At 55.0% G+C, this 26,979-nt stretch overlaps 1 protein-coding gene across 1 annotated transcript; it reads left to right on the forward strand.

Annotated features, from left to right (window-relative positions):
• Positions 1-689: 689 nt before the first annotated feature.
• rnf167 (ring finger protein 167) lies at positions 690-26,979 on the forward strand. The gene is made up of 10 exons (XM_031899582.1): positions 690-821; positions 10,782-10,883; positions 11,773-11,859; positions 16,946-17,065; positions 19,285-19,372; positions 20,668-20,758; positions 22,456-22,561; positions 22,672-22,765; positions 24,344-24,424; positions 25,840-26,979. The coding sequence occupies exons 2-10, from the start codon at positions 10,788-10,790 to the stop codon at positions 26,115-26,117; spliced, it is 1,041 nt and encodes a 346-aa protein (XP_031755442.1). The 5' UTR covers positions 690-821; positions 10,782-10,787; the 3' UTR covers positions 26,118-26,979.

Here is a 26,979-nt window from a genome sequence, read left to right on the forward strand (position 1 = left end):
TCCCCATATATCCCATTTATACTATAGGGCAGTTATAGGGTGTGTGTGTGTGTCAGTGTATAGGGCACAGTCCCCCCATATATCCCATTTATACTATAGGGCAGTTATAGGGTGTGTGTGTGTCAGTGTATAGGGTACAGTCCCCCCATATATCCCATTTATACTATAGGGCAGTTATAGGGTGTGGGTGTGTCAGTGTATAGGGTACAGTCCCCCCATATATCCCATTTATACTATAGGGCAGTTATAGGGTGTGTGTGTGTCAGTGTATAGGGTACAGTCCCCCCCATATATCCCATTTATAGGGAAGAGGCTGGAGGGAGGGAAGTAACTGGGGGGGGGATACAGACTGACAGACAGGGTGAGTTTAGGTGACTGGAAGTCCCACAGAAAGGGGAGGGGTATATTAGAGAAAAGGGTTAAAAATAAGAATGAAGGCGAACAGAAACCAAGAGAGAGAAATGGCTGCGCACCACTGACATACCTACAGCAGGAACAACAAGCAGAATACCTGGTAGGGGAGGAGCTAGGATGTCAGGGGAGGGGCTAGGGATGTCAGGGGAGGGGCTAGGGATGTCAGGGGAGGGGCTAGTGAATGGCAGGGGAGAAGAAGCAGGAGAGAGTGAGAAAGTGAGTGGCGGCAGTGACAGGGAAGGGGCGGGGCGGTGGGAGGAGTCACAGGGATCGCTAGGCCCGAGTCTCAGACCGGAAATAAACAGACTGACACCCAAGCGGGGGACACGGAGTGACAGGGGGTCGGGGGCGGGAGGAGACGCGGCATATGAATACAGGGGCGGGGAGAGACCTGCAGCCCAATACAGGTGAGTTCTGACAGCGAGGGTCCAATAGTCCGTCCGCCATATATCCCTATGTACTGCCTGTCCCTTATATCCCTATGTACTGCCTGTCCCTTATACCCCTATGTACTGCCTGTCCCTTATATCCCTATGTACTGCCTGTCCCTTATATCCCTATGTACTGCCTGTCCCCTTATATCCCTATGTACTGCCTGTCCCTTATATCCCTATGTACTGCCTGTCCCTTATATCCCTATGTACTGCCTGTCCCTTATATCCCCATGTACTGCCTGTCCATTATATCCCTATGTACTGCCTGCCCCTTATATCCCCATGTACTGCCTGTCCCTTATATCCCTATGTACTGCCTGTCCCTTATATCCCTATGTACTGCCTGCCCCTTATATCCCCATGTACTGCCTGTCCCTTATATCCCTATGTACTGCCTGTCCCTTATATCCCTATGTACTGCCTGCCCCTTATACCCCTATGTACTGCCTGTCCCTTATATCCCTATGTACTGCCTGCCCCTTATACCCCTATGTACTGCCTGTCCCTTATATCCCTATGTACTGCCTGCCCCTTATACCCCTATGTACTGCCTGTCCCTTATATCCCTATGTACTGCCTGTCCCTTATACCCCTATGTACTGCCTGTCCCTTATACCCCTATGTACTGCCTGTCCCTTATATCCCTATGTACTGCCTGTCCCTTATATCCCTATGTACTGCCTGCCCCTTATATCCCTATGTACTGCCTGCCCCTTATATCCCTATGTACTGCCTGCCCCTTATATCCCTATGTACTGCCTGCCCCTTATATCCCTATGTACTGCCTGTCCCTTATATCCCTATGCACTGCCTGTCCCTTATATCCCTATGTACTGCCTGCCCCTTATATCCCTATGTACTGCCTGCCCCTTATATCCCTATGTACTGCCTGCCCCTTATATCCCTATGTACTGCCTGTCCCTTATATCCCTATGCACTGCCTGTCCCTTATATCCCTATGTACTGCCTGCCCCTTATATCCCTATGTACTGCCTGCCCCTTATATCCCTATGTACTGCCTGTCCCTTATATCCCTATGTACTGCCTGCCCCTTATACCCCTATGTACTGCCTGTCCCTTATATCCCTATGTACTGCCTGTCCCTTATATCCCTATGCACTGCCTGTCCCTTATATCCCTATGTACTGCCTGCCCCTTATATCCCTATGTACTGCCTGTCCCTTATATCCCTATGCACTGCCTGTCCCTTATATCCCTATGTACTGCCTGCCCCTTATATCCCTATGTACTGCCTTCCCCTTATATCCCTATGTACTGCCTGTCCCTTATATCCCTATGTACTGCCTGCCCCTTATATCCCTATGTACTGCCTGTCCCTTATATCCCTATGTACTGCCTGCCCCTTATACCCCTATGTACTGCCTGCCCCTTATACCCCTATGTACTGCCTGCCCCTTATATCCCTATGTACTGCCTGTCCCTTATATCCCTATGTACTGCCTGTCCCTTATATCCCTATGTACTGCCTGCCCCTTATATCCCTATGTACTGCCTGTCCCTTATACCCCTATGTACTGCCTGTCCCTTATACCCCTATGTACTGCCTGCCCCTTATATCCCTATGTACTGCCTGCCCTTATATCCCTATGTACTGCCTGTCCCTTATACCCCTATGTACTGCCTGTCCCTTATATCCCTATGTACTGCCTGCCCCTTATATCCCTATGTACTGCCTGCCCCTTATATCCCTATGTACTGCCTGCCCCTTATATCCCTATGTACTGCCTGCCCCTTATATCCCTATGTACTGCCTGCCCCTTATATCCCTATGTACTGCCTGCCCCTTATATCCCTATGTACTGCCTGTCCCTTATATCCCTATGTACTGCCTGTCCCTTATATCCCCATGTACTGCCTGTCCCTTATATCCCTATGTACTGCCTGTCCCTTATATCCCTATGTACTGCCTGCCCCTTATATCCCTATGTACTGCCTGCCCCTTATACCCCTATGTACTGCCTGTCCCTTATATCCCTATGTACTGCCTGCCCCTTATACCCCTATGTACTGCCTGCCCCTTATATCCCTATGTACTGCCTGTCCCTTATATCCCTATGTACTGCCTGCCCCTTATATCCCTATGTACTGCCTGTCCCTTATATCCCTATGTACTGCCTGTCCCTTTTACCCCTATATACTGCCTGTCCCTTATATCCCTATGTACTGCCTGCCCCTTATATCCCTATGTACTGCCTGCCCCTTATATCCCTATGTACTGCCTGCCCCTTATATCCCTATGTACTGCCTGCCCCTTATATCCCTATGTACTGCCTGTCCCTTATATCCCTATGTACTGCCTGTCCCTTATATCCCTATGTACTGCCTGCCCCTTATATCCCTATGTACTGCCTGTCCCTTATATCCCTATGTACTGCCTGTCCCTTATATCCCTATGTACTGCCTGTCCCTTATACCCCTATGTACTGCCTGTCCCTTATACCCCTATGTACTGCCTGTCCCTTATATCCCTATGTACTGCCTGCCCCTTATATCCCTATGTACTGCCTGTCCCTTATATCCCTATGTACTGCCTGTCCCTTATATCCCTATGTACTGCCTGTCCCTTATATCCCTATGTACTGCCTGCCCCTTATATCCCTATGTACTGCCTGTCCCTTATATCCCTATGTACTGCCTGCCCCTTATATCCCTATGTACTGCCTGTCCCTTATATCCCTATGTACTGCCTGCCCCTTATATCCCTATGTACTGCCTGTCCCTTATATCCCTATGTACTGCCTGCCCCTTATTCCTATGTACTGCCTGTCCTTATACCCCTATGTACTGCCTGTCCCTTATATCCCTATGTACTGCCTGTCCCTTATATCCTATGTACTGCCTGCCCCTTAATTCCTATGTACTGCCTGCCCCTTATATCCCTATGTACTGCCTGTCCCTTATATCCCTATGTACTGCCTGTCCCTTATATCCCTATGTTACTGCCTGTCCCTTATACCCCTATGTACTGCCTGTCCCTTATACCCCTATGTACTGCCTGCCCCTTATATCCCTATGTACTGGCCTGCCCCTTATACCCCTATGTACTGCCTGTCCCTTATACCCCTATGTACTGCCTGTCCCTTATATCCCTATGTACTGCCTGTCCCTTATATCCCTATGTACTGCCTGCCCCTTATACCCCTATGTACTGCCTGTCCCTTATACCCCTATGTACTGCCTGTCCCTTATATCCCTATGTACTGCCTGTCCCTTATATCCCTATGTACTGCCTGTCCCTTATATCCCTATGTACTGCCTGCCCCTTATATCCCTATGTACTGCCTGTCCCTTATATCCCTATGTACTGCCTGTCCCTTATACCCTATGTACTGCCTGTCCCTTATATCCCTATGTACTGCCTGCCCCTTATACCCCTATGTACTGCCTGTCCCTTATACCCCTATGTACTGGCCTGTCCCTTATATCCCTATGTACTGCCTGTCCCTTATATCCCTATGTACTGCCTGTCCCTTATATCCCTATGTACTGCCTGTCCCTTATATCCCTATGTACTGGCCTGCCCCTTATATCCCTATGTACTGCCTGTCCCTTATATCCCTATGTACTGCCTGCCCCTTATATCCCTATGTACTGCCTGCCCCTTATATCCCTATGTACTGCCTGCCCTTATATCCCTATGTACTGCCTGTCCCTTATATCCCTATGTACTGCCTGTCCCTTATATCCCTATGTACTGCCTGTCCCTTATATCCCTATGTACTGCCTGTCCCTTATATTCCTATGTACTGCCTGCCCCTTATATCCCTATGTACTGCCTGTCCCTTATACCCCTATGTACTGCCTGTCCCTTATATCCCTATGTACTGCCTGCCCCTTATACCCCTATGTACTGCCTGCCCCTTATATCCCTATGTACTGCCTGTCCCCTTATACCCCTATGTACTGCCTGTCCTTATACCCCTATATACTGCCTGTCCCTTATATCCCTATGTACTGCCTGTCCCTTATATCCCTATGTACTGCCTGTCCCTTATATCCCTATGTACTGCCTGTCCCTTATATCCCTATGTACTGCCTGTCCCTTATATCCCTATGTACTGCCTGCCCCTTATATCCCTATGTACTGCCTGCCCCTTATATTCCTATGTACTGCCTGTCCCTTATACCCCTATGTACTGCCTGCCCCTTATATCCCTATGTACTGCCTGTCCCTTATATTCCTATGTACTGCCTGCCCCTTATATCCCTATGTACTGCCTGTCCCTTATATCCCTATGTACTGCCTGTCCCTTATACCCCTATGTACTGCCTGCCCCTTATATCCCTATGTACTGCCTGTCCCTTATATTCCTATGTACTGCCTGCCCCCTTATATCCCTATGTACTGCCTGTCCCTTATATCCCTATGTACTGCCTGCCCCTTATATCCCTATGTACTGCCTGTCCCTTATACCCCTATGTACTGCCTGCCCCTTATATCCCTATGTACTGCCTGCCCCTTATATCCCTATGTACTGCCTGTCCCTTATATCCCTATGTACTGCCTGTCCCTTATATCCCTATGTACTGCCTGCCCCTTATATCCCTATGTACTGCCTGTCCCTTATACCCCTATGTACTGCCTGCCCCTTATATCCCTATGTACTGCCTGCCCCTTATATCCCTATGTACTGCCTGTCCCTTATATCCCTATGTACTGCCTGTCCCTTATATCCCTATGTACTGCCTGCCCCTTATATCCCTATGTACTGCCTGCCCTTATATCCCTATGTACTGCCTGTCCCTTATACCCCTATGTACTGCCTGTCCCTTATATCCCTATGTACTGCCTGTCCCTTATACCCCTATGTACTGCCTGTCCCTTATATCCCTATGTACTGCCTGTCCCTTATATCCCTATGTACTGCCTGTCCCTTATACCCTATGTACTGCCTGCCCTTATACCCTATGTACTGCCTGTCCCTTATATCCCTATGTACTGCCTGTCCCTTATACCCCTATGTACTGCCTGTCCCTTATATCCCTATGTACTGCCTGTCCCTTATATCCCTATGTACTGCCTGTCCCTTATACCCTATTACTGCCTGTCCTTATCCCTATGTACTGCCTGTCCTTATATCCCTATGTACTGCCTGTCCCTTATATCCCTATGTACTGCCTGTCCCTTATATCCCTATGTACTGCCTGTCCCTTATATCCCTATGTACTGCCTGTCCTTATATCCCTATGTACTGCCTGTCCCTTATATCCCTATGTACTGCCTGTCCCTTATATTCCTATGTACTGCCTGTCCCTTATACCCCTATGTACTGCCTGTCCCTTATATCCCTATGTACTGCCTGCCCCTTATATCCCTATGTACTGCCTGCCCCTTATATCCCTATGTACTGCCTGCCCCTTATACCCCTATGTACTGCCTGTCCCTTATATCCCTATGTACTGCCTGCCCCTTATACCCCTATGTACTGCCTGCCCCTTATATCCCTATGTACTGCCTGTCCCCTTATACCCCTATGTACTGCCTGTCCCTTATACCCCTATATACTGCCTGTCCCTTATATCCCTATGTACTGCCTGTCCCTTATATCCCTATGTACTGCCTGCCCCTTATATCCCTATGTACTGCCTGTCCCTTATATCCCTATGTACTGCCTGTCCCTTATATCCCTATGTACTGCCTGTCCCTTATATCCTATGTACTGGCCTGTCCCTTATATCCCTATGTACTGCCTGTCCCTTATATCCCTATGTACTGCCTGTCCCTTATATCCCTATGTACTGCCTGCCCCTTATATCCCTATGTACTGCCTGTCCCTTATATCCCTATGTACTGCCTGTCCCTTATACCCCTATGTACTGCCTGTCCCTTATACCCCTATGTACTGCCTGCCCCTTATATCCCTATGTACTGCCTGTCCCTTATATCCCTATGTACTGCCTGCCCCTTATATCCCTATGTACTGCCTGCCCCTTATATCCCTATGTACTGCCTGTCCCTTATACCCCTATGTACTGCCTGTCCCTTATATCCCTATGTACTGCCTGCCCCTTATATCCCTATGTACTGCCTGCCCCTTATATCCCTATGTACTGCCTGCCCCTTATATCCCTATGTATGCCTGTCCCTTATATTCCTATGTACTGCCTGCCCCTTATATCCCTATGTACTGCCTGCCCCTTATATCCCTATGTACTGCCTGTCCCTTATATCCCTATGTACTGCCTGTCCCTTATATTCCTATGTACTGCCTGTCCCTTATATCCCTATGTACTGCCTGTCCCTTATATCCCTATGTACTGCCTGTCCCTTATATTCCTATGTACTGCCTGTCCCTTATATCCCTATGTACTGCCTGCCCCTTATATCCCTATGTACTGCCTGTCCCTTATATCCCTATGTACTGCCTGTCCCTTATATCCCTATGTACTGCCTGCCCCTTATATTCCTATGTACTGCCTGTCCCTTATACCCCTATGTACTGCCTGCCCCTTATATCCCTATGTACTGCCTGCCCCTTATATCCCTATGCACTGCCTGTCCCTTATACCCCTATGTACTGCCTGTCCCTTATATCCCTATGTACTGCCTGTCCCTTATACCCCTATGTACTGCCTGTCCCTTATATCCCTATGTACTGCCTGTCCCTTATACCCCTATGTACTGCCTGCCCCTTATATCCCTATGTACTGCCTGTCCCTTATATCCCTATGTACTGCCTGCCCCTTATATCCCTATGTACTGCCTGTCCCCTTATATCCCTATGTACTGCCTGTCCCTATATCCCTATGTACTGCCTGTCCTTATATCCCTATGTACTGCCTGCCCCTTATATTCCTATGTACTGCCTGTCCTTATACCCCTATGTACTGCCTGCCCTTATATCCCTATGTACTGCCTGCCCCTTATATCCCTATGCACTGCCTGTCCCTTATACCCCTATGTACTGCCTGTCCCTTATATCCCTATGTACTGCCTGTCCCTTATACCCCTATGTACTGCCTGTCCCTTATATCCCTATGTACTGCTGTCCCTTATACCCCTATGTACTGCCTGCCCCTTATATCCCTATGTACTGCCTGTCCCTTATATCCCTATGTACTGCCTGCCCCTTATATCCCTATGTACTGCCTGTCCCTTATATCCCTATGTACTGCCTGTCCCTTATATCCCTATGTACTGCCTGTCCCTTATATCCCTATGTACTGCCTGCCCCTTATACCCCTATGTACTGCCTGCCCCTTATATCCCTATGTACTGCCTGTCCCTTATACCCCTATGTACTGCCTGTCCCTTATATCCCTATGTACTGCCTGCCCCTTATATCCCTATGTACTGCCTGTCCCTTATATCCCTATGTACTGCCTGTCCCTTATACCCCTATGTACTGCCTGTCCCTTATATCCCTATGTACTGCCTGTCCCTTATATCCCTATGTACTGCCTGTCCCTTATACCCCTATGTACTGCCTGCCCCTTATATCCCTATGTACTGCCTGTCCCTTATACCCCTATGTACTGCCTGCCCCTTATATCCCTATGTACTGCCTGCCCCTTATATCCCTATGTACTGCCTGCCCCTTATATTCCTATGTACTGCCTGCCCCTTATATCCCTATGTACTGCCTGCCCCTTATATTCCTATGTACTGCCTGCCCCTTATATCCCTATGTACTGCCTGTCCCTTATACCCCTATATACTGCCTGCCCCTTATATCCCTATGTACTGCCTGTCCCTTATATCCCTATGTACTGCCTGCCCCTTATATCCCTATGTACTGCCTGCCCCTTATACCCCTATGTACTGCCTGTCCCTTATATCCCTATGTACTGCCTGCCCCTTATATCCCTATGTACTGCCTGCCCCTTATATCCCTATGTACTGCCTGTCCCTTATATCCCTATGTACTGCCTGCCCCTTATATCCCTATGTACTGCCTGTCCCTTATATCCCTATGTACTGCCTGCCCCTTATATCCCTATGTACTGCCTGTCCCTTATATCCCTATGTACTGCCTGTCCCTTATATCCCTATGTACTGCCTGCCCCTTATATCCCTATGTACTGCCTGTCCCTTATACCCCTATGTACTGCCTGCCCCTTATATCCCTATGTACTGCCTGTCCCTTATACCCCTATGTACTGCCTGTCCCTTATATCCCTATGTACTGCCTGTCCCTTATACCCCTATGTACTGCCTGCCCCTTATATCCCTATGTACTGCCTGTCCCTTATACCCTATGTACTGCCTGTCCCTTATATCCCTATGTACTGCCTGCCCCTTATATCCCTATGTACTGCCTGCCCCTTATACCCCTATGTACTGCCTGTCCCTTATACCCCTATATACTGCCTGTCTCTTATATCCCTATGTACTGCCTGTCCCTTATATCCCTATGTACTGCCTGCCCCTTATATCCCTATGTACTGCCTGCCCCTTATACCCCTATGTACTGCCTGTCCCTTATACCCCTATGTACTGCCTGTCCCTTATATCCCTATGTACTGCCTGTCCCTTATATCCCTATGTACTGCCTGCCCCTTATACCCCTATGTACTGCCTGCCCCTTATACCCCTATGTACTGCCTGCCCCTTATACCCCTATATACTGCCTGCCCCTTATACCCCTATATACTGCCTGCCCCTTATACCCCTATGTACTGCCTGCCCCTTATATCCCTATGTACTGCCTGCCCCTTATATCCCTATGTACTGCCTGCCCCTTATACCCCTATGTACTGCCTGCCCCTTATATCCCTATGTACTGCCTGCCCCTTATATCCCTATGTACTGCCTGCCCCTTATATCCCTATGTACTGCCTGTCCCTTATATCCCTATGTACCCTCCCTTATATACTGCCTGCCCCTTATATCCCTATGTACCCCCCTTATATACTGCCTGCCCCTTATATCCCTATGTACCCTCCCTTATATACTGCCTGCCCATTATATCCCTATGTACCCTCCTTTATATACTGCCTGCCCCTTATATCCCTATGTACCCCCCTTATATACTGCCTGCCCCTTATATCCCTATGTACCCCCCTTATATACTGCCTGCCCCTTATATCCCTATGTACCCTCCCTTATATACTGCATGCCCCTTATAGCCCTATGTACCCTCCCCTATATACTGCCTGCCCCTTATATCCCTATGTACCCCCCCTATATACTGCCTGCCCCTTATATCCCTATGTACCCCCCCTATATACTGCCTGCCCCTTGTATACCCATTTATCACCTATATACTGCCTGTCCCTTATATCCCCATGTATCCCCTATATACTGCCTGCCCCTTATACCCCTTTTTATCCCCTATATACTGCCTGCCCCTTGTACCCCCCATGTATCCCCTATATACTGCCTGCCCCTTATACCCCTTTATATCCCTTATATACTGCCTGCCCCTTATATCCCCACGTATCCCCTATATACTGCCTGCCCCTTGTATACCCATGTATCCCCTATATTCTGCCGGCCCCTTATATCCCCATGTATCCCCTATATACTGCCTGCCCCTTATACCCTTTTCTATCCCCTATATACTGCCAGCCCCTTGTACCCCCCATGTATATCCTATATACTGCCTGCCCCTTATACCCCTTTATATCCCCTATATACTGCCTGCCCCTTATACCCCTTTATATCCCCTATATACTGCCTGCCCCTTATACCCCTTTATATCCCCTATATACTGCCTGCCCCTTATATCCCCATGTATCCCCTATATACTGCCTGCCCCTTATATCCCCATGTATCCCCTATATACTGCCTGCCCCTATATGGTAGGGAGCCAGAGGGGCTCAGTCACATGACTAACAGGAAGTGAGACAATCCAGGCAAACAGGAGGATAGAGCTTTGCTGAACTGGGTTCTAATTAATTTTCATAAATGTCATCAGAATTCTGCCAGTTGTTTGTCTGAGCTCTTATGTGTAATGTTTCTGTTTGTAGGGCCCGATGTTCGTTATGGGGTCTCTCTCTCACTCCCATGTACTGGGGGCCTTCACTTTCCTTCTCTGTGCTCTCCCGACTGCCCATTCTATGATATACGCGGTAAGGAAACTGTATTCATAAGGTATCACCTGTAGCGCCAGTGTAGCACCTAGCAGGGATAAGGGGGTGTCTCACACACAGGGTGCCTATAAGTTATAGGGTCAGTGACCCCTCCCTCTGATGGGATAAGGGGGTGAGTCTCACACACAGGGTGCCTATAAGTTATAGGGTCAGTGACCCCTCCCTCTGATGGGATAAGGGGGTGAGTCTCACACACAGGGTGCCTATAAGTTATAGGGTCAGTGACCCCTCCCTCTGATGGGATAAGGGGGTGTGTCTCACACACAGGGTGCCTATAAGTTATAGGGTCAGTGACCCCTTCCTCTGATGGGATAAGGGGGTGAGTCTCACACACAGGGTGCCTATACGTTATAGGGTCAGTGACCCCTCCCTCTGATGGGATAAGGGGGTGAGTCTCACACACAGGGTGCCTATAAGTTATAGGGTCAGTGACCCCTCCCTCTGATGGGATAAGGGGGTGAGTCTCACACACAGGGTGCCTATAAGTTATAGGGTCAGTGACCCCTCCCTCTGATGGGATAAGGGGGTGAGTCTCACACACAGGGTGCCTATAAGTTATAGGGTCAGTGACCCCTCCCTCTGATGGGATAAGGGGGTGAGTCTCACACACAGGGTGCCTATAAGTTATAGGGTCAGTGACCCCTCCCTCTGATGGGATAAGGGGGTGAGTCTCACACACAGGGTGCCTATAAGGTTACTTGGGCAGAGGCCCCTCCCTCTGATGGGATAAGGGGGTGAGTCTCACACACAGGGTGCCTATAAGGTTACTTGGGCAGAGGCCCCTCCCTCTGCAGGGTTGGAGACCATGGGGGTGGGACGGGGGGGGGGCAGATTGGGGGTTGCTGATGTGCCTCTCTGTATATATCAGTACTCAGATGTGCGCACCAGGGAGCCACAGATGTTTGATGACCTTCCTGCGCTGTTTGGGCCCTCACTGCCAACTGATGGCATGAAGGTAAGTACAGTGTTACACTCCCAGCCCCGCAGTTGGTACAACTCCTGGCACCCTGGCATGGCTCTACAGGGGCAGATAAACACAATGCCCTCCAGACTGCCAGCCTTCAAGGACTTAGAAGATAGAAAGTGGGGCACATAGTGTAGCTGAATGGATTTGCAGAGGCTGCCCCTGTCTCTCTCCTGCCCCTGTCTCTCTCCTGCCCCTGTCTCTCTCCTGCCCCTGTCTCGCTCCTGCCCCTGTCTCTCTCCTGCCCCTGTCTCTCTCCTGCCCCTGTCTCTCTCCTGCCCCTGTCTCTCTCCTGCCCCTGTCTCGCTCCTGCCCCTGTCTCTCTCCTGCCCCTGTCTCTCTCCTGCCCCTGTCTCTCTCCTGCCCCTGTCTCGCTCCTGCCCCTGTCTCTCTCCTGCCCCTGTCTCGCTCCTGCCCCTGTCTCTCTCCTGCCCCTGTCTCTCTCCTGCCCCCATCTCGCTCCTGCCCCTGTCTCTCTCCTGCCCCCATCTCGCTCCTGCCCATGCCTCCCTCCTGCCCCCATCTCGCTCCTGCCCATGCCTCCCTCCTGCCCCCATCTCGCTCCTGCCCATGCCTCCCTCCTGCCCCCATCTCGCTCCTGCCCATGCCTCCCTCCTGCCCCCATCTCGCTCCTGCCCATGCCTCCCTCCTGCCCTCATCTTGCTCCTGCCCCCATCTCGCTCCTGCCCATGCCTCCCTCCTGCCCTCGTCTCCCTCCTGCCCCCATCTCGCTCCTGCCCATGCCTCCCTCCTGCCCCCATCTCGCTCCTGCCCTCATCTCGCTCCTGCCCTCATCTCGCTCCTGCCCCCATCTCGCTCCTGCCCATGCCTCCCTCCTGCCCTCGTCTCGCTCCTGCCCCTGTCTCCCTCCTGCCCTCATCTCGCTCCTGCCCATGCCTCCCTCCTGCCCTCATCTTGCCAACCAGTCTGTTCTACCCAGCACAAAACCCAACCTTGTTCTACTTTCCCTTCCAAGCTCCGGAGCTGCAGTTCTTGCTGCTTCCTGTAGGGGCAGGATGGTGTTGGCTGGTCTCTTTTCCCTGATGGCACCATGCCCGTGGGCACCTACCTGTAAGTCCCTCAGCCAATGGGGATACAGCGAATCCACCACTTTGGGATTCAAACAAAACCCGAATATTCCATGAAGGATTCGGCCAAATCCAACCCCTAATTTGCATATGCATATTTGGGAAGGGCACTGATTGGCTTGTTAGTGTGACCCAAAGTCACATAATGTTACGGGTTTGGCTATTGGATCTGGGACTCCTAGTCCTGCCGGCTGGAAAGGAACATTCATTGGCCGCCAGTGGCCCTACCCAAGTGTCCCACAGAAACAGTAGCACCTGATTGGCTGTGTCTATAGATCCCCGAATCACCTCTCCAGATCTCCTGTCTGGCCAAGTACTGGCTTCAGGCACAGCAAGAGCTTTGTTGGGAGAATCTGCCATTGGAACGTACCATTGTGGTGTCCCCGGGGGGGGGGGGGGGCGGCTCTAGCCCTCAGCTGATTGGGCGATTGTATGTGCAACTCCGGGGGGGGGGGGGGGAAGAAACAGAGGAGTTTGAGAAATATTTGCAGAACCGTCATCTGATTTTGAGATTAGAAATTCCAGTTAACTCTTTCCTCTCCTTGTCCCAATCCAGGAGGGAATAAAGGCCTCTTTGTGTGAGTGTAACCCCCCCCCCCCCCAGATCACTATGCACCGGGCTGGGCCCAGGTTAACCCCGTTATCTGCCCATTGTACCCCCCAACCAGCAGGCACCCCGGGGCCTCTGAGCCATTTCTCTGACCCATAACCCTGGCACATTCACCCCAGCACCCAGTCTATCTGCCTGGCACCCCGGGGCCTCGGAGCCATTTCTCTGACCCATAAGCCTGGCACATTCACCCCAGCACCCAGTCTATCTGCCTGGCACCCCGGGGCCTCGGAGCCATTTCTCTGACCCATAAGCCTGGCACATTCCTACCCCCCAGCACCCAGTCTATCTGCCTGGCACCCAGGGCCTCGGAGCCATTTCTCTGACCCATAACCCTGACACATTCCTACCCCCCAGCACCCAGTCTATCTGCCTGGCACCCAGGGCCTCTGAGCCATTTCTCTGACCCATAAGCCTGACACATTCCTACTGCCCAGCACCCAGTCTATCTGCCTGGCACCCAGGGCCTCGGAGCCATTTCTCTGACCCATAACCCTGGCACATTCACCCCAGCACCCAGTCTATCTGCCTGGCACCCAGGGCCTCAGAGCCATTTCTCTGACCCATAACCCTGGCACATTCCTACCCCCCAGCACCCAGTCTATCTGCCTGGCACCCAGGGCCTCGGAGCCATTTCTCTGACCCATAACCCTGGCACATTCACCCCAGCACCCAGTCTATCTGCCTGGCACCCAGGGCCTCTGAGCCATTTCTCTGACCCCTAACCCTGGCACATTCCTACCGCCCAGCACCCAGTCTATCTGCCTGGCACCCAGGGCCTCGGAGCCATTTCTCTGACCCATAAGCCTGGCACATTCCTACCCCCCAGCACCCAGTCTATCTGCCTGGCACCCAGGGCCTCGGAGCCATTTCTCTGACCCATAACCCTGACACATTCCTACCCCCCAGCACCCAGTCTATCTGCCTGGCACCCAGGGCCTCTGAGCCATTTCTCTGACCCATAAGCCTGGCACATTCCTACCGCCCAGCACCCAGTCTATCTGCCTGGCACCCAGGGCCTCGGAGCCATTTCTCTGACCCATAACCCTGGCACATTCACCCCAGCACCCAGTCTATCTGCCTGGCACCCAGGGCCTCGGAGCCATTTCTCTGACCCATAACCCTGGCACATTCACCCCAGCACCCAGTCTATCTGCCTGGCACCCAGGGCCTCAGAGCCATTTCTCTGACCCATAACCCTGACACATTCCTACCCCCCAGCACCCAGTCTATCTGCCTGGCACCCAGGGCCTCTGAGCCATTTCTCTGACCCATAAGCCTGGCACATTCCTACCGCCCAGCACCCAGTCTATCTGCCTGGCACCCAGGGCCTCGGAGCCATTTCTCTGACCCATAACCCTGGCACATTCACCCCAGCACCCAGTCTATCTGCCTGGCACCCAGGGCCTCAGAGCCATTTCTCTGACCCATAACCCTGGCACATTCCTACCCCCCAGCACCCAGTCTATCTGCCTGGCACCCAGGGCCTCGGAGCCATTTCTCTGACCCATAACCCTGGCACATTCACCCCAGCACCCAGTCTATCAGCCTGGCACCCAGGGCCTCGGAGCCATTTCTCTGACCCCTAACCCTGGCACATTCCTACCGCCCAGCACCCAGTCTATCTGCCTGGCACCCAGGGCCTCGGAGCCATTTCTCTGACCCATAAGCCTGGCACATTCCTACCCCCCAGCACCCAGTCTATCTGCCTGGCACCCAGGGCCTCTGAGCCATTTCTCTGACCCATAAGCCTGGCACATTCCTACCGCCCAGCACCCAGTCTATCTGCCTGGCACCCAGGGCCTCGGAGCCATTTCTCTGACCCATAACCCTGGCATATTCACCCCAGCACCCAGTCTATCTGCCTGGCACCCAGGGCCTCGGAGCCATTTCTCTGACCCATAACCCTGGCATATTCACCCCAGCACCCAGTCTATCAGCCTGGCACCCAGGGCCTCGGAGCCATTTCTCTGACCCCTAACCCTGGCACATTCCTACCGCCCAGCACCCAGTCTATCTGCCTGGCACCCAGGGCCTCGGAGCCATTTCTCTGACCCATAAGCCTGGCACATTCCTACCCCCCAGCACCCAGTCTATCTGCCTGGCACCCAGGGCCTCGGAGCCATTTCTCTGACCCATAACCCTGACACATTCCTACCCCCCAGCACCCAGTCTATCTGCCTGGCACCCAGGGCGTCTGAGCCATTTCTCTGACCCATAAGCCTGGCACATTCCTACCGCCCAGCACCCAGTCTATCTGCCTGGCACCCAGGGCCTCGGAGCCATTTCTCTGACCCATAACCCTGGCACATTCACCCCAGCACCCAGTCTATCTGCCTGGCACCCAGGGCCTCAGAACCCTGGCACATTCCTACCCCCCAGCACCCAGTCTATCTGCCTGGCACCCAGGGCCTCAGAGCCATTTCTCTGACCCATAACCCTGGCACATTCACCCCAGCACCCAGTCTATCTGCCTGGCACCCAGGGCCTCTGAGCCATTTCTCTGACCCCTAACCCTGGCACATTCCTACCGCCCAGCACCCAGTCTATCTGCCTGGCACCCAGGGCCTCGGAGCCATTTCTCTGACCCATACGCCTGGCACATTCCTACCCCCCAGCACCCAGTCTATCTGCCTGGCACCCAGGGCCTCGGAGCCATTTCTCTGACCCATAACCCTGACACATTCCTACCCCCCAGCACCCAGTCTATCTGCCTGGCACCCAGGGCCTCGGAGCCATTTCTCTGACCCATAACCCTGGCACATTCACCCCAGCACCCAGTCTATCTGCCTGGCACCCAGGGCCTCAGAGCCATTTCTCTGACCCATAACCCTGGCACATTCCTACCCCCCAGCACCCAGTCTATCTGCCTGGCACCCAGGGCCTCGGAGCCATTTCTCTGACCCATAACCCTGGCACATTCCTACCCCCCAGCACCCAGTCTATCTGCCTGGCACCCAGGGCCTCGGAGCCATTTCTCTGACCCCTAACCCTGGCACATTCCTACCGCCCAGCACCCAGTCTATTTGCCTGGCACCCAGGGCCTCGGAGCCATTTCTCTGACCCCTAACCCTGGCACATTCCTACCGCCCAGCACCCAGTCTATCTGCTTGGCACCCAGGGCAGTCTCACAGACCAAATATTGCACAAATCCAGCAGTTTCAGAACAAAAACTCATTTTTTTCTCACTAATGCCTAATTTCTAGCGCTTTTATACTGCCCCCCCCATTGCCCCCACTTCTCCCCCTATTGGCTTATAGTTCCCACACAGCCTCCACCTTCATTATAATGACATGTACATAGGGGGTCTATAGGGTGGGGGGCTAGGGTATTGGTGCATATTATACACTAACTGGGCCCAATCTTTCTCTCTCCATAGGGGAGTTTGGTTCAAGCTGTACCAGAAAATGCCTGCACCCCCATCTTGCCCCCTCCCACAGACAATGGAACCAGTTTTATTGTCCTCATACGGCGAAACGACTGTAACTTTGATACCAAGGTGAGATTGGCCTTGCCCTGCCCCTTGTAGGGTGCCGTAGGGATACGGACAGAAGGGACTGTGAGTCTGCCCCTCCCCCTGCAGGGTGACACAGTGACACAGACAGAGCCGTGAGTCTGCCCCGCCCCCTGCAGGGTGACACAGTGACACAGACAGAGCTGTGAGTCTGCCCCGCCCCCTGCAGGGTGACACAGTGACACAGACAGAGCCGTGAGTCTGCCCCTCCCCCTGCAGGGTGACACAGTGACACAGACAGAGCTGTGAGTCTGCCCCGCCCCCTGCAGGGTGACACAGTGACACAGACAGAGCCGTGAGTCTGCCCCGCCCCCTGCAGGGTGACACAGTGACACAGACAGAGCTGTGAGTCTGCCCCGCCCCCTGCAGGGTGACACAGTGACACAGACAGAAGGAGCTGTGAGTCTGCCCCTCCCCCTGCAGGGTGACACAGTGACACAGACAGAGCCGTGAGTCTGCCCCTCCCCCTGCAGGGTGACACAGTGACACAGACAGAGCTGTGAGTCTGCCCCGCCCCCTGCAGGGTGACACAGTGACCACAGACAGAAGGAGCTGTGAGTCTGCCCCTCCCCCTGCAGGGTGACACAGTGACACAGACAGAAGGAGCTGTGAGTCTGCCCCTCCCCCTGCAGGGTGACACAGTGACACAGACAGAGCCATGAGTCTGCCCCTCCCCCTGCAGGGTGACACAGTGACACAGACAGAGCCGTGAGTCTGCCCCTCCCCCTGCAGGGTGACACAGTGACACAGACAGAGCCGTGAGTCTGCCCCTCCCCCTGCAGGGTGACACAGCTAGAACTGTGAGTCTGACCCGCCCCCTGCAGGGTGACACAGACAGAGCTGTGAGTCTGCCCCTCCCCCTGCAGGGTGACACAGGGACACAGACAGAGCTGTGAGTCTGCCCCGCCCCCTGCAGGGTGACACAGAGCTGTGAGTCTGCCCCGCCCCTGCAGGGTGACACAGTGACACAGAGAGAGCTGTGAGTCTGCCCCTCCCCCTGCAGGGTGACACAGTGACACAGACAGAGCCGTGAGTCTGCCCCTCCCCCTGCAGGGTGACACAGGGACACAGACAGAGCTGTGAGTCTGCCCCGCCCCCTGCAGGGTGACACAGAGCTGTGAGTCTGCCCCGCCCCTGCAGGGTGACACAGTGACACAGACAGAGCTGTGAGTCTGCCCCTCCCTCTGCAGGGTGACACAGTGACACAGACTGAGCTGTGAGTCTGCCCCTCCCCCTGCAGGGTGACACAGTGACACAGACAGAGCTGTGAGTCTGCCCCTCCCCCTGCAGGGTGACACAGTGACACAGACTGAGCTGTGAGTCTGCCCCTCCCCCTGCAGGGTGACACAGACAGAGCTGTGAGTCTGCCCCTCCCCCTGCAGGGTGACACAGTGACACAGACAGAGCCGTGAGTCTGCCCCTCCCCCTGCAGGGTGACACAGTGACACAGACAGAGCTGTGAGTCTGCCCCGCCCCCTGCAGGGTGACACAGTGACACAGACAGAGCCGTGAGTCTGCCCCTCCCCCTGCAGGGTGACACAGTGACACAGACAGAGCTGTGAGTCTGCCCCTCCCCCTGCAGGGTGACACAGTGACACAGACAGAGCTGTGAGTCTGCCCCGCCCCCTGCAGGGTGACACAGTGACAGAGCTGTGAGTCTGCCCCTCCCCCTGCAGGGTGACACAGTGACACAGACAGAGCTGTGAGTCTGCCCCGCCCCCTGCAGGGTGACACAGACAAAGCTGTGAGTCTGCCCCGCCCCCTGCAGGGTGACACAGTGACACAGACAGAGCTGTGAGTCTGCCCCGCCCCCTGCAGGGTGACACAGTGACAGAGCTTTGAGTTGGTCCCGCCCCCTGCAGGGTGACACAGTGACAGAGCTTTGAGTTGGCCCCGCCCCCTGCAGGGTGACACAGTGACAGAGCTTTGAGTTGGCCCCGCCCCCTGCAGGGTGACACAGTGACAGAGCTTTGAGTTGGCCCCGCCCCCTGCAGGGTGACACAGTGACAGAGCTTTGAGTTGGTCCCGCCCCCTGCAGGGTGACACAGTGACAGAGCTTTGAGTTGGCCCCGCCCCCTGCAGGGTGACACAGTGACAGAGCTTTGAGTTGGCCCCGCCCCCTGCAGGGTGACACAGTGACAGAGCTTTGAGTTGGCCCCGCCCCCTGCAGGGTGACACACTGACAGATCTTGTTCATGTTGCAGGTGTTGCACGCCCAGCTGGCCGGGTACAATGCCGCCATAGTGCACAACGTTGGCGCTGACTTGCTGCTGCGCATGGGTTGGAATGATGGTGAGTGGCAGAGGAACTGCTTGCCCTTTTGTGGGAGGGGCTTGCGCCAGGCTTTGCAGTAAATATTTAGTCTCCTCTCGAATTTGAGATTAAAAGGTTTCTGTGTCTGTGAGTTGAAGGTCACATGACGTGTTTGGCCAATTGTGATCCGGCAGAAAGTCCGGCACCCTAGTACTGGGCACATTTCCCTAGCGGGTCAATAAGCCCCACAGGGGGCGGGGCAACCTTACCCCTGAGATATGCTACTCCCCCTTACCCTGCTGCCTGGGGGTATGTGCTACTCCTTACCCTGCTGCCCGGGGGTATGTGCTACTCCTTACCCTGCTGCCCGGGGGTATGTGCTACTCCCCCTTACCCTGCTGCCCGGGGGTATGTGCTACTCCCCTTACCCTGCTGCCCGGGGGTATGTGCTACTCCCCCTTACCCTGCTGCCCGGGGGTATGTGCTACTCCCCCTTACCCTGCTGCCCGGGGGTATGTGCTACTCCTTACCCTGCTGCCCGGGGTATGTGCTACTCCTTACCCTGCTGCCCGGGGGTATGTGCTACTCCTTACCCTGCTGCCCGGGGGTATGTGCTACTCCCCCTTACCCTGCTGCCCGGGGGTATGTGCTACTCCCCCTTACCCTGCTGCCCGGGGGTATGTGCTACTCCCCCTTACCCTGCTGCCCGGGGTATGTGCTACTCCTTACCCTGCTGCCCGGGGGTATGTGCTACTCCTTACCCTGCTGCCCGGGGGTATGTGCTACTCCTTACCCTGCTGCCCGGGGGTATGTGCTACTCCTTACCCTGCTGCCCGGGGGTATGTGCTACTCCTTACCCTGCTGCCCGGGGGTATGTGCTACTCCTTACCCTGCTGCCCGGGGGTATGTGCTACTCCTTACCCTGCTGCCCGGGGGTATGTGCTACTCCCCCTTACCCTGCTGCCCGGGGGTATGTGCTACTCCCCCTTACCCTGCTGCCCGGGGGTATGTGCTACTCCTTACCCTGCTGCCCGGGGGTATGTGCTACTCCTTACCCTGCTGCCCGGGGGTATGTGCTACTCCTTACCCTGCTGCCCGGGGGTATGTGCTACTCCTTACCCTGCTGCCCGGGGGTATGTGCTACTCCTTACCCTGCTGCCCGGGGGTATGTGCTACTCCTTACTGGGCAGAGCTGTGGGTATAGTGTATTATATTATTATATATGTATATGATTCTGATTGGCTACACACGGGCATTGCTCTGTGTGGGGGGGTGCCAGCCTGGGGGCGTGTCTGTAGCCACCCAGTGTGCCATGTCTCACCCATCTCTTACAGAGAGCATCCGCAGGCAGATCCGCATCCCCTCCGTCTTTACTGGCGAGAGCTCCGGGAGGTCTCTTCTTGCCAACTTCTCTTACTATAACAAGTAAGTGCCCCCTCTCTCCCATACCCTGACTGCCCTTACAGTAAGGAGCCCCTTCCTATGCTGATGGTGAGATCTCCTTTCCTCCCCACCCCCAATGTATCACTCATCCCCCCTCTCTGGGTAGGGAACCCCATAACCTGACTGCCCTTACAGTAAGGAGCCCCTTCCTATGCTGATGGTGAGATCTCCTTTCCTCCCCACCCCCAATGTATCACTCATTCCCCCTCTCTGGGTAGGGAACCCCATAACCTGACTGCCCTTACAGTAAGGAACCCCTTCCTATGCTGATGGTGAGATCCCCTTTCCTCCCCACCCCCAATGTATCACTCATTCCCCCTCTCTTGGTAGGGAATCCCATAACCTGACTGCCCTTACAGTAAGGAACCCCTTCCTATGCTGATGGTGAGATCCCCTTTCCTCCCCACCCCCAATGTATCACTCATTCCCCCTCTCTGGGTAGGGAACCCCATACCCTGACTGCCCTTACAGTAAGGAGCCCCTTCCTATGCTGATGGTGAGATCTCCTTTCCTCCCTCCCCCCAATGTATCACTCATTCCCCCTCTCTGGGTAGGGAATCCCATAACCTGATTGCCCTTACAGTAAGGAGCCCCTTCCTATGCTGATGGTGAGATCCCCTTTCCTCCCCCCCCCCCAATGTATCACTCATTCCCCCTCTCTGGGTAGGGAACCCCATAACCTGACTGCCCTTACAGTAAGGAGCCCCTTCCTATGCTGATGGTGAGATCTCCTTTCCTCCCTCCCCCCCAATGTATCACTCATTCCCCCTCTCTGGGTAGGGAATCCCATAACCTGATTGCCCTTACAGTAAGGAGCCCCTTCCTATGCTGATGGTGAGATCTCCTTTCCTCCCCACCCCCAATGTATCACTCATTCCCCCTCTCTGGGTAGGGAACCCCATAACCTGACTGCCCTTACAGTAAGGAACCACTTCCTATGCTGATGGTGAGATCTCCTTTCCTCCCCACCCCCAATGTATCACTCATTCCCCCTCTCTGGGTAGGGAATCCCATAACCTGACTGCCCTTACAGTAAGGAACCCCTCCCTATGCTGATGGTGAGATCCCCTTTCCTCCCCACCCCCAATGTATCACTTATTCCCCCTCTCTTGGTAGGGAATCCCATAACCTGACTGCCCTTACAGTAAGGAACCCCTTCCTATGCTGATGGTGAGATCCCCTTCCCTCCCCACCCCCAATGTATCACTCATTCCCCCTCCCTTGGTAGGGAACCCCATAACCTGACTGCCCTTACAGTAAGGAACCCCTTCCTATGCTGATGGTGAGATCTCCTTTCCTCCCCACCCCCAATGTATCACTTATTCCCCCTCTCTTGGTAGGGAATCCCATAACCTGACTGCCCTTACAGTAAGGAACCCCTTCCTATGCTGATGGTGAGATCCCCTTCCCTCCCCACCCCCAATGTATCACTCATTCCCCCTCCCTTGGTAGGGAACCCCATAACCTGACTGCCCTTACAGTATGGAACCCCTTCCTATGCTGATGGTGAGATCTCCTTTCCTCCCCACCCCCAATGTATCACTCATCCCCCCTCTCTGGGTAGGGAACCCCATAACCTGACTGCCCTTACAGTAAGGAACCCCTTCCTATGCTGATGGTGGGATCCCCTGTAGGAAATGGGGGCTAACCTGGGATATTGGGGTTCTCTCCCCTCACAGCTCTCACATTTACCTGGTGCCGGATTATTACTTCTCCCTGGGGTACTATCTCATTCCTTTCATCGTGGTCGTCTCTGTCGTCATCGTCGTCATGTGCATCGTAATGGTGAGTGGGGGCTGTTGCCCCGTGCAAATGGCATTTCCCATTGGCTGCCCCGTCTCTCTCCTTTCTCCCCACCCCCTCACTCACTAATGACCCCCCCATCTCCCCGCAAGGTTGTGCGATGCGCGCAGTACCGGAAACGCATGCGCCGAAACCGCCTGTCCAAGGAACAGCTGAAGAAAATCCCAATACACAAGTTCAAAAAAGGTAAGTGATAGGGGGAAGGATTGCGTGAGTGGGGGGCAACGAGTGGGGGGCAAGGATTGCGTGAGTGGGGGCCCTGCTGGCTGTGAGTGGGGGCACTGAGTGGGGGCCCTGCTGGCTGTGAGTGGGGGGCACTGAGTGGGGGCCCTGCTGGCTGTGAGTGGAGGTCACTGAGTGGGGGCCCTGCTGGCTGTGAGTGGGGGGCACTGAGTGGGGGCCCTGCTGGCTATGGGTGGGGGGCACTGAGTGGGGGCCCTGCTGGCTGTGAGTGGGGGCCCTGCTGACTGTGAGTGGGGGGCACTGAGTGGGGGCCCTGCTGGCTGTGAGTGGAGGTCACTGAGTGGGGGCCCTGCTGGCTGTGAGTGGGGGGCACTGAGGGGGGCCCTGCTGGCTGTGAGTGGAGGTCACTGAGTGGGGGCCCTGCTGGCTGTGAGTGGGGGGCACTGAGGGGGGGCCCTGCTGGCTGTGAGTGGAGGTCACTGAGTGGGGGCCCTGCTGGCTGTGAGTGGGGGGCACTGAGTGGGGGCCCTGCTGGCTATGGGTGGGGGGCACTGAGTGGGGGCCCTGCTGACTGTGAGTGGGGGGCACTGAGTGGGGGCCCTGCTGGCTGTGAGTGGAGGTCACTGAGTGGGGGCCCTGCTGGCTGTGAGTGGAGGTCACTGAGTGGGGGCCCTGCTGGCTGTGAGTGGGGGGCACTTAGTGGGGGCCCTGCTGGCTGTGAGTGGAGGTCACTGAGTGGGGGCCCTGCTGGCTGTGAGTGGGGGGCACTGAGTGGGGGCCCTGCTGGCTGTGAGTGAGGGCCCTGCTGGGCTGTGAGTGGGGGGCACTGAGTGGGGGCCCTGCTGGCTGTGAGTGGGGGGCACTGAGTGGGGGCCCTGCTGGCTGTGAGTGGGGGCCCTGCTGGCTGTGAGTGGGGGCCCTGCTGGCTGTGAGTGGGGGGCACTGAGTGGGGGCCCTGCTGGCTATGGGTGGGGGGCACTGAGTGGGGGCCCTGCTGGCTGTGAGTGGGGGGTAGTACTGTGCCAGTGTGACTGCTCCCAGGAGCCGCCATTGATTTGTGCAGTTGCACACGGAGATTCTGTGGGTGGGGTTAGGGGCGTAACCCTTAGCCAGGATCACTTTCCATTGGTGCTTTACTGGGTGGGTTTCAGCGCAGGGGGATCGGTGCTTATTACCCAACATTCAGCAGTGCAGTAGGGACTCACTGGCCCAGGCCTTGTTGCCCCAGAGGCTGTTAGGTTGCTCCTTTATTATAAGGAGCCTCTGCCTGGGGTATTTACCCTTTAAATGCACCCACAGTTGCCCCAGCCAATTACCTTTCAGTGCCCCCCCCCCTATCCTGCGCCAGTGCCTTCAGTTCATTGGGATAGAGGGAGTTATGGGCAGGGCCCCGAAATGGGGTATCCATGGCAACTGCATTACTAGGAGTTTCCTATGGAAAGTCCTGGGCTTTTGTGTAATGCCCCGCCTCTCACCCCAAACTCTAATTGTGCTCCCTCTCTCCCCCCCCTCTCTCTCCCCCCCCTCTCTCTCTCCCCCCCCCCCCTCTCTCTCTCTCTCTCTCTCTCTCTCTCCCCCCAGGGGATGATTACGATGTGTGCGCCATCTGTCTAGAGGAATATGAGGAGGGTGACAAGCTGCGGGTCCTACCCTGCTCCCATGGTAAGTGTCTGGGACTGTATGGGGGGTGCAGTATAGCCACCCTGCTGGGGGAGGGGTCATGGCTCCTCCTGTTTGTGTCACCCTGCAGGGGGAGGGGTCATGGCTCCTCCTGTTTGTGTCACCCTGCAGGGGGAGGGGCAGACTCACAGCTCTGTCTGTGTCACCCTGCAGGGGGAGGGGCAGACTCACAGCTCCGTCTGTGTCACTGTGTCACCCTGCAGGGGGAGGGGCAGACTCACAGCTCCGTCTGTGTCACTGTGTCACCCTGCAGGGGGAGGGGCAGACCCACAGCTCCGTCTGTGTCACTGTGTCACCCTGCAGGGGGAGGGGCAGACCCACAGCTCCGTCTGTGTCACTGTGTCACCCTGCAGGGGGAGGGGCAGACACACAGCTCTGTCTGTGTCACTGTGTCACCCTGCAGGGGGCGGGGCAGACTCACAGCTCTGTCTGTGTCACCCTGCAGGGGGAGGGGCAGACTCACAGCTCTGTCTGTGTCACTGTGTCACCCTGCAGGGGGAGGGGCAGACTCACAGCTCCTTCTGTCTGTGTCACTGTGTCACCCTGCAGGGGGAGGGGCAGACTCACAGCTCTGTCTGTGTCACTGTGTCACCCTGCAGGGGGAGGGGCAGACTCACTGCTCTGTCTGTGTCACTGTGTCACCCTGCAGGGGGCGGGGCAGACTCACAGCTCTGTCTGTGTCACTGTGTCACCCTGCAGGGGGAGGGGCAGACTCACAGCTCTGTCTGTGTCACTGTGTCACCCTGCAGGGGGAGGGGCAGACTCACAGCTCTGTCTGTGTCACTGTGTCACCCTGCAGGGGGCGGGGCAGACTCACAGCTCTGTCTGTGTCACTGTGTCACCCTGCAGGGGGCGGGGCAGACTCACAGCTCTGTCTGTGTCACTGTGTCACCCTGCAGGGGGAGGGGCAGACTCACAGCTCTGTCTGTGTCACTGTGTCACCCTGCAGGGGGAGGGGCAGACTCACAGCTCTGTCTGTCACTGTGTCACCCTGCAGGGGGCGGGGCAGACTCACAGCTCTGTCTGTGTCACTGTGTCACCCTGCAGGGGGAGGGGCAGACTCACGGCTCAGTCTGTGTCACTGTGTCACCCTGCAGGGGGAGGGGCAGACTCACGATCTGTCTGTGTCACTGTGTCACCCTGCAGGGGGAGGGGCAGACTCACAGCTCTGTCTGTGTCACTGTGTCACCCTGCAGGGGGAGGGGCAGACTCACAGCTCTGTCTGTGTCACTGTGTCACCCTGCAGGGGGAGGGGCAGACTCACAGCTCTGTCTGTGTCACTGTGTCACCCTGCAGGGGGCGGGGCAGACTCAGCGCCTTCTGTCGCAGGGGGAGGGGCAGACTCACAGCCTATGTGTGCAGGCTGATTCATAGGTCCTTATTGGTTCCCTTTTCAGCCTATCACTGCAGTTGTGTGGACCCCTGGCTGACCAAGACCAAGAAGAGCTGCCCGGTGTGTAAGAACAGAGTTTTCCGCTCTGACTCTGACTCAGACTCTGACACCGGTGGGCCCGTGGCTAACGATGACCAAGGGGAGGAGAGTGATAACGAGCGCACCCCTCTGCTCCGCCCCTCACCTTCCTTCGGCAGCATGGCCGAGTCCCCCCGGGCCGGGCAGCAGGAAGAGGAAGAGGAAGAGGAGGAGGCAGTGGCTGCTACCGGTGTTGTCGTGTGATGTTAATGACTGTGGCCTTTCCCAGAATCCTCTGTGCCCAGAGCCGGAACCTTCTATGATTTGCACTCCCCTATAGTCGCCTTTATGCCCTTCCCTGAGTGGGACATTATGTAACCATTCTCTTCCCATCATTCCCTCTTGTTTCACCCTTCCCACAGTCCCTTGCGACTGCTTAATTCCCATCATTCCTTGCTTCACCCTTCCCACAGTCCCTTGCGACTGCTTAATTCCCATCATTCCTTGTTTCACCCTTCCCACAGTCCCTTGCGACTGCTTAATTCCCATCATTCCTTGCTTCACCCTTCCCACAGTCCCTTGCGACTGCTTAATTCCCATCATTCCCTCTTGTTTCACCCTTCCCACAGTCCCTTGCGACTGCTTAATTCCCATCATTCCCTCTTGTTTCACCCTTCCCACAGTCCCTTGCGACTGCTTAATTCCCATCATTCCTTGCTTCACCCTTCCCACAGTCCCTTGCGACTGCTTAATTCCCATCATTCCCTCTTGTTTCACCCTTCCCACAGTCCCTTGCGACTGCTTAATTCCCATCATTCCTTGCTCCCTCACACCGGCTAATTCTGGGCTGCCGGTGATATGAATGATACGGTTTGGGGGCGATGGGGGGCTCGGCACCCAGTTTGCAGGGAAATGGGATCATTTTTTTTAATGAATATAATGGCTGCCAATGGCGAGTCTACTGGCACCTCGAGGACTGGCACAAACGTATGGAATTCTGCCCCGATGGATTGGATGTAGCATGGCACCCAGAAGGCTGGCATTGGTGGGGAGGTGCCCTGGGGTGCCTGTACCCCATGATTCCCCTGTACAGGTTTTATATAAAGAGAGTTTCCTTACTAATCAA

The sequence above is a fragment of the Xenopus tropicalis genome, chromosome 3 (genome assembly GCF_000004195.4).
Source record: "Xenopus tropicalis strain Nigerian chromosome 3, UCB_Xtro_10.0, whole genome shotgun sequence".
NCBI lineage: Eukaryota > Metazoa > Chordata > Amphibia > Anura > Pipidae > Xenopus > Xenopus tropicalis.

Bases quoted from the DNA above. Each gene is read 5' to 3' on its own strand.
- rnf167 (XM_031899582.1), top strand. From the start codon at position 10,788: ATGTTCGTTATGGGGTCTCTCTCTCACTCCCATGTACTGGGGGCCTTC. The intron at 11,860-16,945 runs GTAAGTACAGTG...CTCTCTCCATAG, and splicing joins TGCCAACTGATGGCATGAAG to GGGAGTTTGGTTCAAGCTGT. The intron at 20,759-22,455 runs GTAAGTGCCCCC...CTCCCCTCACAG, and splicing joins AACTTCTCTTACTATAACAA to CTCTCACATTTACCTGGTGC.